General features: G+C 44.0%; 1 protein-coding gene across 1 annotated transcript; it reads right to left on the bottom strand.

Annotated features, from left to right (window-relative positions):
* Positions 1-883: 883 nt before the first annotated feature.
* On the bottom strand, positions 884-10496 carry LOC118087569 (gap junction beta-5 protein). Its single transcript, XM_035120337.3, has 2 exons — positions 10368-10496; positions 884-3482 (listed from the first exon to the last, which is right to left on the bottom strand). Exon 2 carries the CDS (start codon positions 3455-3457, stop codon positions 2606-2608), a length of 852 nt encoding a protein of 283 aa, XP_034976228.1. The 5' UTR covers positions 3458-3482; positions 10368-10496; the 3' UTR covers positions 884-2605.
* Positions 10497-12728: the final 2232 nt, after the last annotated feature.

Here is a 12728-nt window from a genome sequence, read left to right as displayed (position 1 = left end):
AAGGGAGAAATGAGCTAAGAGGTAGGCACATTTCGCAAACCCTCACCATGATCAACTCCCATCTGGAAACCTATGTCCCCACTGTGGAAGGACGTGTGGATCCAGAATTGGCCTGCACAGTCACACTGCTAAGACTGTGTTCATGGAAGACAATCTTACTCAGCTATGAGTGATCGCCAAAGAAGGAGAGTGTGGGCCCTTCTGTGGTACCATGTCAAGGGCCCCTGATGCCCAACATGGATCCTAATGACATCTAACCCGGATGCTGTAAAATTATGTATCTGCAATGTCTATTCCTCCCCCCGTCATTTACAAATGCAAATGAAGGACACACAGGTATTACCTGACACACTTGCTAGGGATAACTACCTGCAAAACATTAATTACAACTTTTATACTACCAAGCTTGCCTAATACTAGGTCTTCAAGTGGCCTAGGAACTCACACATAGGAATAAGAGGCTGGCTGAGGCCAGAGACCCATCTGCACCTGCATCCTGTTCTCAGAAGCCTATGGGAAGCCCACATGCAGAACCTGAGCACAGCAGCTCTCTGCCCACCTGTGATTCCATGCTGCTGATATTCAGAGGCATGCTGCCTCCAGCACTGGAGGTAGGAAATAGCCACCAGGGCTAATAGCCATCAATTGTGTTATCCACCATTAATGTCTAATCTTTTAGTCATCCAAGTTGGTGGCCTCTTCTAAGAGTGGATTCAATAGTTTAGCTATGAGCTGTATAACGAAATGCTTTCATTAATACTCATCAATTTATGAAATGGGAAATTTCATGCCCCACACTGCTACTGGGAGACCCACACATACTACCTTGAGTTCTGCTGAGGTATAAATGCAATGCATTAAAAAATAAAATGCCCAACGGGAATTTTTAAAATTATTATTCACATTTTATTGAACATCTCAATATAACACATACACCTTTTTCCCCACCTCTTTGTTCTGCTTTCATTTTAACTGAGAAGGCACTTGTCTGTCTACATTCAAAGGTCATAGCTGTATTGTGCGGTACAGAATCGGGAGATAAGATGTGACATGGAAGATAGGCAGGAAAAGAAAAAGCTATTACCCCTTTCACCTCCCCAACCAGCATTTACAACAATAGTGCAATAACGAAATGACAAATCATGAATGGCTCAGATGGTGGGGTAGTTCCATGCAGCCACCGTTCCAACAGTGGGGTTGCTCTGCTTACTTGGATGAGGCACGGTGGCAGCAAGGTTGGGACAGCTCAGGTGCATTGATGGTGCCAATCTGGCGCTTCTGCCCACACAACCCCAGTCTCACTGCCACCCTGGTCCGTCTCTATACAGTGCAGGTAAGTGGCAGCAATGCCACTGTTGGTAGATTCGTCCTTGGGCAACACCCTATCCTACCAGCCATTCCTGGACACAGATGGGCACATCCAAATATGAATGAGAATCTCACAATGCCACTCAGATCAGGTGGCATTGAACTCAGTCGTTCTCAGAGTAGACCATTGAAATTAATAAACACGATGTTACTTAGGTCCATTGATTTCAGTAGGTCTATTCTGCGCAAAACTTTGTTGAATACCACCTATTTATTTCAAATCAATGCTTGGTGAAACAAAGGGAAACAAGAAAAAAAAACCCTAATCCAATTTTATTCTGAGTCTGTGGTAATTCTCACTAACATTCGGACATGGGCACCTGTTCTTCAAATATCAGCATTTTCATTTTATAGGATTGAATTCTGTATTCATCCTGTAGTTACCTTTCCCCTTATCGTTCTCTCTCTCTCTCACCCTCCCTCCCTCCCCCTGCTTTGGGGGACATGATTTGTGTTCAGTTTTATCTCACCTTTCCTCTAAGGTGTTCAGGGAAGCAAGTCCTGCATTTTATCTCCTCAACAATGCAGCGAGGTAGTTTAGACTGAGAGAGAGTGACAGGAAGAATCAAGGTTACATAGTAAACTTCATAGCTGAGAAGGGATTTCACTTTCCAGGGAGTTCACCAGGCTATGAAACTTCGTCATTCCAGGAAACTGGTCAAATGCACTTATTCTGTCAGGCATTTGGGGATAGTTTTGACTGACAGCTTTACACCCGGTACATCTTGTTACTTTGGCATGATGGCTGTAAGAAACTCATCCGTGTCTTTGAACTGACTTGATTCTCCTCTCTCTCTCTCTCTCTCTCTCTCTCTCTCTCTCTCTCTCTCTGTGTGTGTGTGTGTGTGTATCTCAGCAGTCAAGACCAAGTGTGCCAGCCACCTTCAATTGTGGTGGTGGGTAGGTTTTTGAAAACTGGACTGGACAGAAATAGTGCAATCTGCAATGTGTAAGTAGTACACATCCAGAATATGCAAACAGTAAGTGGTTTAGATCAAATTAGTTGCAAAAACCAGGGAATTTGGATATGACCATTTAATATAGACTTCTTTGATCAAATACATATATCAGAAAACTGAAGTCTGAATTAGGTGAGTGTCGGACATAGGCCATCCCTCTTTCCCTCTCATACATCACGTCCATGCCCTGCCTAAAAGAAAGTGCTGCTATGAAAAGTAGGTAATATTAGTTCTGTCTAAGGTTTCCATTACCCAGTTTCCCAGGATTTAAGGGTTGCTTATGATGGTGCTGCTTTAGTGGTCAGAGCTGTCTGAGGTGGGCAGGCTGTGAAGTTGAAGGGAGAAGGCTTATAATCGGTACTGTTGAATGCCTCCAGACCTATTTCATTTGGGTTATGTTTACTGGGGGGCAGGGAGGAAGGGTCTTTCTTCATAATGAGTATTTCACTGTCCTGCCTTCTGTGGCCTTCACTTCTGGCTTGGAGGTGCTCCTTACATCGTTTCCCAATGAGGTAGAAGGCTTCAAGGAGGCTGAGGAGGATGCAAACGCAGGCTGTGCTGATCATGAAAAAGGTGAAGATGTTCTTCTCTGTGGGCTTAGCTATGTAGCAGTCTACAATGTTGGGACAAGGATCAAGGTGGCATTTCACCACACTGGGGAGTGTGTAGTTTGGGAACACGTGGTAGAAGATGAAGAGGAATATAATGTCCACAGCAGACTTGAAGATGAGGCTCAAGAAATAGGTCCACCACAAGCCTCCACGCTTCTTGCCAGGAGGATAGCGCAGTGCATAGTCTGCTCCAACCTTCTTCTTATGTTTCTCCAGTTTGGCTTCCAGGTAGGCAACATGCATGATTACCAGCAGGGAAGGACAGGTAACCAGAATGAGCTGTAGGGCCCAGAGACGGATGTGGGAGATTGGGAAGTAATGGTCGTAACAGACATTTGGGCAGCCTGGCTGCTTAGTGTTGCAGTCAAAATCCTTCTGGTCATCTCCCCAAACCTTCTCAGCTGCCACTATGTAGACTAGAAGCCGGAAGATGAAGACCACTGAGAGCCAAATACGTCCAAAGGCTGTGGAATATTTATTCACTCCGGTCAGGAGCCCTTGAAAGCTTCCCCAGTTCATGGCCTCTGGTTTCTACTTCCAAATCCTGAAAAGAAATAAGAAGATGGAATTAGAAATATTGTAACACCCTGATGTTGCCTGTATGAGTATAAAGAAACACTGTATAGATAGGTTGTCAACAACACATCACCGCTAGACCTGATTCGCTGCATGGAACCGAAATAACCTAAGCCCCTGACTTCCCCCTTCAGGATTACCGGTACTCTCAAACCATTTCATCTGCAGGCTATATTGTCTTTCTAGGCCCATTCTAGAAACTGAATTGGGAGGCAGAGTAAGTGCCACCCTTAAGACCCCCACCATAAAATAAAGTTGATGATCATGTTTAGGACCACTATTTCTAGTTAAGGATGATGTCTGCTTATATCCTCTATAAGAACAGCCCACTGGATCAGTGAATCAATGACCCATCTTGTCCAGCATCCTGTTGTCGCAGTGGCCAATCAGATGCCTGTGTGAAACTGAAACCAGCAATCGAAATATGAGCACAAGAGAACTCTCCCATCCTGTAGTTTCCAGCAGCTGGTATTCAGAAGCATTACAGCATCCAGCTGTGGAAGTAGAGCATAGCCATCATGGTTCGTAGCCCTTTCCTCCATGAATCTGTCTAATCCTCTTTTAAAGCCATCTAAAGTTGTTGGACATCACTGCCTTCTGGGGGAGTGAGTGCCATAGTTTAACTATGCACTGTGTGAAGAGGGACTTTCTTTTATCTGTCCTAAATCTTCCAACATCCAGCTTTGCTGGATGTCCATGAGTTCTGGTGTTATGAGAGAGGAATAAAAACTTTTGTCTATGCACTTTCTCCATGCTATTCATGGTTTTTCTAAACTTCTATCATGCCGCTTCTTACTTGCTTTTTTCTCTAAACGAAAAAGTTCAAGACCAGTGCCAGATCTACATATAAGCTAAACAAGCTATAGCTTAGGGCCCCACTCTCTTGGGCCCCCCAAAAGAATTTAAAGGAAAAAAAATGCAATTGCTTTGCTAAAATACATATTTTGTTATGTGCAAATGGCTTTAGATACCTATTAGGTCCATAAATTACCATATAGCATATACAGTGGAACCTCGGTTTATGAACACCTCGGTTTATGAATTTTCGGTTTACGAATGCTGCAGACCCATCTGGAACGGATTAATTCACTTTCCATTACTTTCAATGGGAAAGTTCGCTTCAGTTTATGAATGCTTCAGTTTATGAGCAGACTTCCGGAACAAATTACACCCATGCTTTGGGCTAAGTACGCTTCAGGTTGAGTACTCCGTGGACCCGTCTGGAACAGTTTATGAACGCTTCAGTTTATGAACAGACTTCCGGAACCAATTGTGTTCATAAACCGAGGTACCACTGTATTCAACAACGGCATTTCCCTGCGCTGCTCTGGCTTCATCAGAAGCAGCTTAGTCATGCTGGCCACATGACCTGCAAAAATTGTCTGCGGAAGCAGACAAACGCCGGCTCCCTTGGCCTGTAAAGCGAGATGAGTGCCGCAACCCCAGAGTCATTCGCGACTGGACTTAACTGTCAGGGGTACCTTTTATATATTCAACACAAAAAAACAGCCGCCATTTGTTGTTGACATATAAAGCCTCATTACCTTCAGTAGCTTAGGGTCTCATCAGACCTAAATCCAGCCCTGATCAAGACACTGCAACATTTCTTCACAGGGAAGTCCCTCCCTCCCCTTGATCATTTTGGTGGCACTTTTCTGAACCTTTTCCAACTCTTCAATGACTTCATCAAAAAAGCACCAAGATTGTCCCACCCCTGCCGAAGAATCTTGGATGAAGTTTCTGAGGAAATGAATGGATGATAGAGGAAACTGAGGGGATTAGGCCCATCTACTTACAACACTTAGGATATAATTTGCTCTAGTCCTTTAAAACTGCAAACTGCCTTGGGTGCCTTGGGTGCCTTGGCAGAAAGCTCGTATATAAATGCAATGGATATGTTAATAAAATGAACTTTCTGGGTTCAGCTGTGCCACTCCCCTCACCACACATTGCAAATGATTAAAGATCCAAGGCTAGAAAACATGCATAGCAATTTAAACACCCAATACTTCCCCCCACCCCCACACTATGTGCCTCTCCCCCATATGGATGTCATATGTTTTGCCTAAGCTAGCAACATGTCCGCACAGGCCAGAAAAAAAACACAATCTATCCACCCTGCACTCATCTCCCAGAGGGGGAAGAACTGCTGCAGTAAATGAAGTGTGTGTGTGTGTGTGTGTGTGTGTGTGTGTGTGTGTGCAAGGAAGATGCCTGGTGGTGAACTCTGGTATGAGACTGGGGTGCTGCGAGTTCTCAAGACTGTCTCCATTTGCTTTTGAAATGATGGAGACCTGCCATCTCCTATGATGGCAACTTACGCAATGCCCCAGAAAAGGAAACACAACATCAAATGGGAAAGCACCAGTTTACACAGTTTTTGTTGTTTAGTCGTTTAATCGTGTCCGACTCTTTGTGACCCCATGGACCAGAGCACGCCAGGCACTCCTGTCTTCCACTGCCTCCCGCAGTTTGGTCAGACTCATGTTGGTGGTGGCTTCGAGAACACTGCCTAACCATCTCGTCCTCTGTCGTTCCCTTCTCCTTTTGCCCTCCATCTTTCCCAACATCAGGGTCTTTTCCAGGGAGTCTTCTCTTCTCATGAGGTGGCCAAAGTACTGGAGCCTCAGCTTCAGGATCTGTCCTTTCAGTGAGCACTCAGGGCTGATTTCCTTCAGAGTGGATAGGTTTGATCTTATTGCAGTCCATGGGTCTCTCAAGAGTTTGGATAGATAGGTTTGATCTTCTTGCAGTCCATGGGACTCTCAAGAGTCTGCTCCAACACCATAATTCACACAGTTAGCATATGCAAATAATTAATCGGGAATACAATACATTGCACCATAGTGTGGAAGACTTGGGACTAGGAAACGTATTTGGCTGCTGAACAAATATTGTAGATGGGCAAATTCAAGGCCCTTATCCCCCCCCTTCTTTGGGTTTCTTCATCTGTAAACCAGACACTAGAGACAGCTTGGCAGAGAGAGGATTTGGAGAGAAGAAATGGCCACACTAGTAACACATGAACGTAGGGTTGAACATAGGGATTGAGGAGAATTTTGGTTCTATTTGCATTTAAAGGTAAACCTAATTAAACCACACTTTCTGAAATGATATGAGAAGCTAAACACAACCATCTTCCCAAATTCGCATTTCTCCATATTTTTGGAAGCAGTTCTTCAGCCAAGCCATGTGTACAAAACATGCATATACTGGGGTAAAGTGTACATAAAATACATATATGAATGAGTGTAACATATAAAATGCACTAAAATAGCAATTCCCCCTAAAATGCACTATATGTGCATTTTAGGGGGAATTGCATATAAAAACATGTATATTAGGAGAAAGCCATACTAAGATCCTGAAAATTTTTCATGAGGACTTTCTAAAATAAAATTAACTGATGAGGAAATGTGAAGAACTGAACTTAAGTTTGGAAAAATGAGAAACCACAATTGACAGATTTTCCCACTCCTAGCTGACCATTCTTGGGTCTGCAGGCAGAATCTTTTTCCACAGAGGTGGAACCAAGAGGTAATCTGAAGCTGGACCCAGGGGGTGGACTCTATTGATTTTTAGTAAATTTGAGGTGGAACCTAACAGTTTTTGCCAAAAATTGCTGGAAGTATCCCGGGGAAGTGTTCTGTCTGAGTCTTTTCCATGAAGTGCTAGTTTTGCATGTATGTGTTAAAATAGTAGAGGAGTGCCCATCATACGAGGTCTCACCTACAGTCCAAAGTGATGCAGTTCAGGACTGGAAGCTGGCGCCACTGGGCAAAGTCCATTTCAAAACAGGGGCCCCATTGACAACCCTCAAACTCTGTGCTTCATCTCCTAGCTGCTGTCACTGCCTGATCACTTGCTCTCTACAAACACCTGAGCAACAACAGACAATAGGAGAAGATGGAGCTGCATCCATGGTGGATCTGGGTGGTGGTGTGGACAGTCAGAGGAGCAGGGCAGGCAAATAGACAGCAGAACCCAAAAATGAAGGAGAAGCCCCCCCTCTTCACTTCTACTTCATTTTTGGGTTCTGACCATATTGTCCCAAGGCCCCCAAGGCCTGGATACCGTCTGCATCTTTTCCCTTCCTTGTGCCTGATTCTTACAAAGGAACCCAAAGGAACCCTAGGCATTGGGGAAGAGGAGACACACCGGCAGCCTTAATTAATTGCTTCCTATGGCTAGTGCTGAATTTCTGGAGAGAGAGATCTTCCCCGAAGAGTTTTGTCGAACAGCTGCTGCTCTTTGAAGTCCTCAAGGAGCTGCACGTGAACTGATAGTCTGTACTGAAGAAAGTAAGGCATTTAGAGGAACCTAGAGGGAATGGGTCCAGGTGCCTTTGGAATGGATTCAAGGTGGAGGAGTGGGGAGGGAGGCTGATTAAAGTTGATAAGAGCATTAACATGCTCCCTTATCTCAAACATCTCTTCTAGAAAGCCAAATGGAGACTGAGAAGCTGGAACAAAAAATGTCTTTGCGAGAACACTGACATGAAGGTGATTCATCTTTAATCTGTATGATTGGCCAAGGTTTACTAATTCATCACAGACCTAGCACTAAAAGCACAGCACAAGAGTTGCCATGCTAGATCAGACAAACTTTCCGTTTTTATAATTTTGTTTCTAACCACAGCCAAGATTTGGCCCCTGGATGCTTAGGGTGTGATGCTGTTAATCTGCCCTTATGCTAGGATGGGCAAATATGTTTATTTTGGTTTCTCCTGGTTCCTCATTTTTATAGTTGTAGTATGGCTAATTTCTGCAGCAGTGTGTGTGTTTGTGTGTGTGTGTGTGTGTGTGTGATAAAAATCTCTGTATAATTTCATTCACATTTCTCTAAATGTCCTCATTTTGCATGCAATTTTCTCTAATGTCCACATTTTTGCAAACCATTTCCCCAAATATAATGCATGTTTGTAAGCTATTTTCACTAACATATGGAACTTTGTGTGTACTTGTGCATGCTGTTTTTGGCTGTTGAACTATACTGTAAAATTCAGAGAAATGTGAATTTCAAGAGACAGCTTCATTTCCTTTTGCTTATTGGTTCAGGAAGTGCAGATTAGGTAGGTTCATGTTAACATGGGAGCTGAATTAATTTCTCCCCCATCTCCATCTGATTATGTTGGGATAGAGTTTCCGTGTAACTATCATGCATCTCTTCCGTGTATCTGCTTCATGTTTTTAACAAGCCTTGTAAAGAAATTTTATAGTAGTAGCAGTGAATTCCCTTCCTTCCTTTCTTTCATTGTCAGTTTGCCCCCTCCCCCTCCCCCCACTGCAACTTCTGTTGGCTTGCTTTTTTGTTTTGTTTCATTTTCTTTTAAAATACTTGTAGCATCTGTAGAAAACATTGAAAAACAAATGGCTGAAAAACATCCCCTTTGGCACTTCATCCCATACCCTTTCCAAGTAACAAAAACTTATTGGAAAGGGGTGTCTGAGACAGGAAAGGCTGGGGAGCATGGACTTTCTAAATTTCCCTGATCCCATGGTCCAGTTCAATGGACACAGGAGCATGCAAATCCCATGCTCGAAATGATGCTCCTCAGCATGCCCAAGAACCTCAATTTTGTCTTTCTTGATGCTAGAAGCTCTTCCTCCTCCCCCCCCACCAGTGATTATCCTTTTCTCTCTTACCAGTGAGGTGTTATTTGTTTGAGAATAGGATGGAACTTGCAGCTAAGATTAGCTAGTGGGGTGGGGGAAGCTCATTACATTATATTTACACACAAATTTGAAGGGCTTTGGACTCTTCCTGAAATCTTGGAGAATTTTCTGCATGCAACAGGTGCTGTGCCACTGAGCTACAGCACTTCCCCAGATTGCTGTGCCTGGGTAAGCCATGATTAATTTTGTCGCATTAATTTCAATAGAACCTAAGTCCAACTAACCTATTCTGGATCCAGCCCATAGGCTCTGCACAAACTTTGTTTTTTAAAATATACCTTCCATACGGAAGCATAGATAGTGATCAGTTGATCTTCAAACTATTGAGATCAACATTTCTGCTGTCAATGAATTCTGTCTCTGTAACATTTTATTTTCCTTGATTAGTCCTTTTTTTTAAAAAAAAAAAAGCTGTAAAACCAACTTTTGACATTTCCTGTAATGTTAAAATGATATATTAGCAAAGCACTGGCTCCTCCTCCCAGCTCTCAAAGATCATTTGAAAAAAAATACCGGGGACCATAAGATTCTGAGTGTGGTCACTTTGTCATTTGACGGGGATCTGCTGCACATGAATTAAAAAGATGAATTAACACTTCCCCACAAGGTGAGCACAACATTCACAAGACCCAGAGGTCTTCATAGACACTACAGATGAGAAAAACAACAACATTCTCTCACCCCGCCTATTATATATAAGAAACTATTAAGCTTGCATATTTTGTTACGAAATTCCAGATGCAACCTGAGACTCTGTTTTTACAGGAGGTGCTTAATTTCAAGCACAAGGGGTGCCTAGGCTTGAGTTTGCCTCGGAGTCGCATCTTTGCAAACTCCTGTATTCCTCTTCCGAGATACGGGGGCTTCTGTGGTTCTTTGGTGAGGGGAAGGCTTTCAGGGTAGCGTTAGTGGCTGCCTTTTCAAAAGTTACAAATCTGATCTCGAACACCGAAGCCCTGATTTACCTTGGCTAATAGTAAGCCTGACTTTTGTGGCAGAAGTCCCATAGGAACACAGGGAGCTGCTCTATATCATGTCAGGGGGCATAGGTCCATCTACATCTTCCTACCAGGTTGTGGTCCTCCCCATACAATTAACACCTTTAAAACTTTTTGCAAGATGCATTCTTGCTGCAGTTCAGCCCACAATGGTGAGGGAAAACAAATGAACACACTTACCTGGTCAGAGTTCCAGCTTCCTTGCAGGACTTTTCCTGATCCGCTCTCGCCTTCTGGAGCATTGAGACAGCCTTTTTCCCAATTAAAGGGAACCAAAGCTTCGAGGCTCCTCCCAGCACTCTGGGAGTGAGGAGGAGGACGAGGCAGAGGAGGAGGAATCTCCAAAAGGCACATTCCAGGGTGGAGCTTTCCAGCACACCTTCAGTTGCTGCTACCTGTCAAGGCCTCTGGAAGCAGAGAGCTGTATTCATGCAAATGACAAGAGTCTCCATCATACAAGCAGCACAGAACCAATGTGATCTGGGCAGCCAGTCCTATGGCTGGAAGAGAGAGGGATGAACAGAGCAGATCATCATCATCATTATTTTTGCTGTGTCTCAGTTTTGTATGTACTTAGTGTTCATTCTGCCCCAGAAAACCTGCATTTAAATTGTATGTGGCTTTGTACACACTTTTCCCCAAATCTACATTTTACATACTTTTTTTTGTCTAAAAGACACATTTTATATGCAGCAAGGGGCATATTTTTGTACACACTGCAAAATTCAGAGAAGTGTAGAATATGGCAGCTGCAACTCAAGTCCACATATCTGGGGCAAGACCAAATGAGATCCTTCTCCACTCTCTGGGGCTCAAGCCCAGTGTTTAACAGGCATAATGACACAACAGACTTGGGATTTGCTATTATATTATACAGTGTTACCTCGGGTAAAGAACTTAATTCGTTCCATAGGTCCGTTCTTAACCTGAAATGGTTCTTAACCTGAGGCATGCTTTCGCTAATGGGGCCTCCTGCTGCTGCTGCGCTGCTGGCGTGCAATTTCGGTTCTTATTCTGGGGCAAAGTTCTTAACCTGGAGCAACCACTTCCTGGTTAGTGGAGTTTGTAACCTGAAGCGTCTGTAACCTGAGCTACATGTGAGAGCCGCTATAATGTTGCAGGGTGTTCTGCTCACCCCTTAACAGGAACACTCCTGTTCTATGCTCCATCCATCCAAGGTCACCTCAGGATACTATAAAATGTGAAGGAGTTCAAGAAGACCATTCAACTCCCTGCCCTGTTTTTCAGTTCTCTTTTCCAAGTAAGGGCTCATCCAAACTTTTGCTAGAGCCATACTTTGATTGTGTTGTGTACTGATTAATTCCCCCAGGTCTGAGAGAGCTTTTGCTGTTGTTCCATAGCTGTGCCTTGCAAAACTCTGATCCTTCTCACTGAATCAGATCTGCTCAGATGTGTGGAAAACCTAGACATTTTGCTGAAACTGAGGTTCAGTTCAATGGGTGAGATTGGATTTTCACAAGGCGTAATCACAGAACCACAAGAAAAGCTCTCAGACCTGGGGGTATTAATCAGTACACAATATAATCAGAATATGAATCAAACGAAAGTGTGGATGAACCCTACCTAACACTCCACATTCCATGAGTTCTAGAGGTATTGAGCATGCTCAATCCTCAATGAGTTTATTTGAAGTGGGAGGGTGTTGCAGACCATGCCAATATCTCCCTCTTTTGCTCAGTGTCCCATTATGGTTCCAGCAATGTTGGCATAGTTGCCTTCCTTTCAGTATTAGAAGGAATGGTATTTATATCCTGCCTTCCCATCAATTTTGCCTCCCGCCACCAGCCAGCCACTCCCATACAAAATCCCCCCTGCATTAAGATCCTCAGCTGAGACCATGCTCCAGCTGTTGATGGTGGATGGAGCCAGGGCCTTTTCTATGCTAGCACCCTAACCGTGGAACACCCCTCCCTCCCCAAGCCCACCTGCTGCTTTAAACACAAATTGGAAATGTTTGCATTTGTCCTTCAGGTACTGTGGGTCTGAGCCAATCAGAACTTTACAGGTCAAGGCAATGGCTTGCGTGTGGAAACAAAATGGTAGCCAGGGCAGACCTGCAGCCACAGGCCTGACAGGTCCCAGTTACTCATCGGGCAACCAGTTAATCCTCTGGCAACTGCATCGTGAGTTACCTCAGCACGACTGCTTCCCACACCAATCAGATTAAGGATCTTTGTGAGATACACCGGGAAGAGATGCTGGCATGCCTGTTGCCACACTTCACCCCAGGGCTGTTCTGCAGTGGAATTCTTGCAAGTAGCTACCTCTAGAGATGAATAAATATCCTGGTGTTCTCACCAAAGTGGGATGGGGGCTTTCCACTTTCTCCAAATTTCTGTGTGAAAATTCCTCAAAGGCATCAATGGTAGGGGTTGCTAATTTTTTCTCAGCCTGAAAAAGTGCATTGCAAGTTGACCAACCCTCTGAGAGCTGTTTCTAAGTCTTGTTTTTTAGATTTGCATCAAGCAGTCTGCAGTTTTCCTTGCCAAAAAGGAGTGCTAAACATTACTGCAAAGGGGA

Source organism: Zootoca vivipara, chromosome 6 (assembly GCF_965207765.1).
Source record: "Zootoca vivipara chromosome 6, rZooViv2.hap1.1, whole genome shotgun sequence".
Lineage (NCBI taxonomy): Eukaryota > Metazoa > Chordata > Lepidosauria > Squamata > Lacertidae > Zootoca > Zootoca vivipara.
The sequence above is the reverse complement of the archived record's forward strand: the minus strand, read 5'-3'. Positions and strand labels throughout refer to the sequence as shown.

What these genes read in the sequence shown, in the direction of transcription:
- LOC118087569 (XM_035120337.3), bottom strand. Translation starts at nt 3,457, where the DNA reads ATGAACTGGGGAAGCTTTCAAGGGCTCCTGACCGGAGTGAATAAATAT.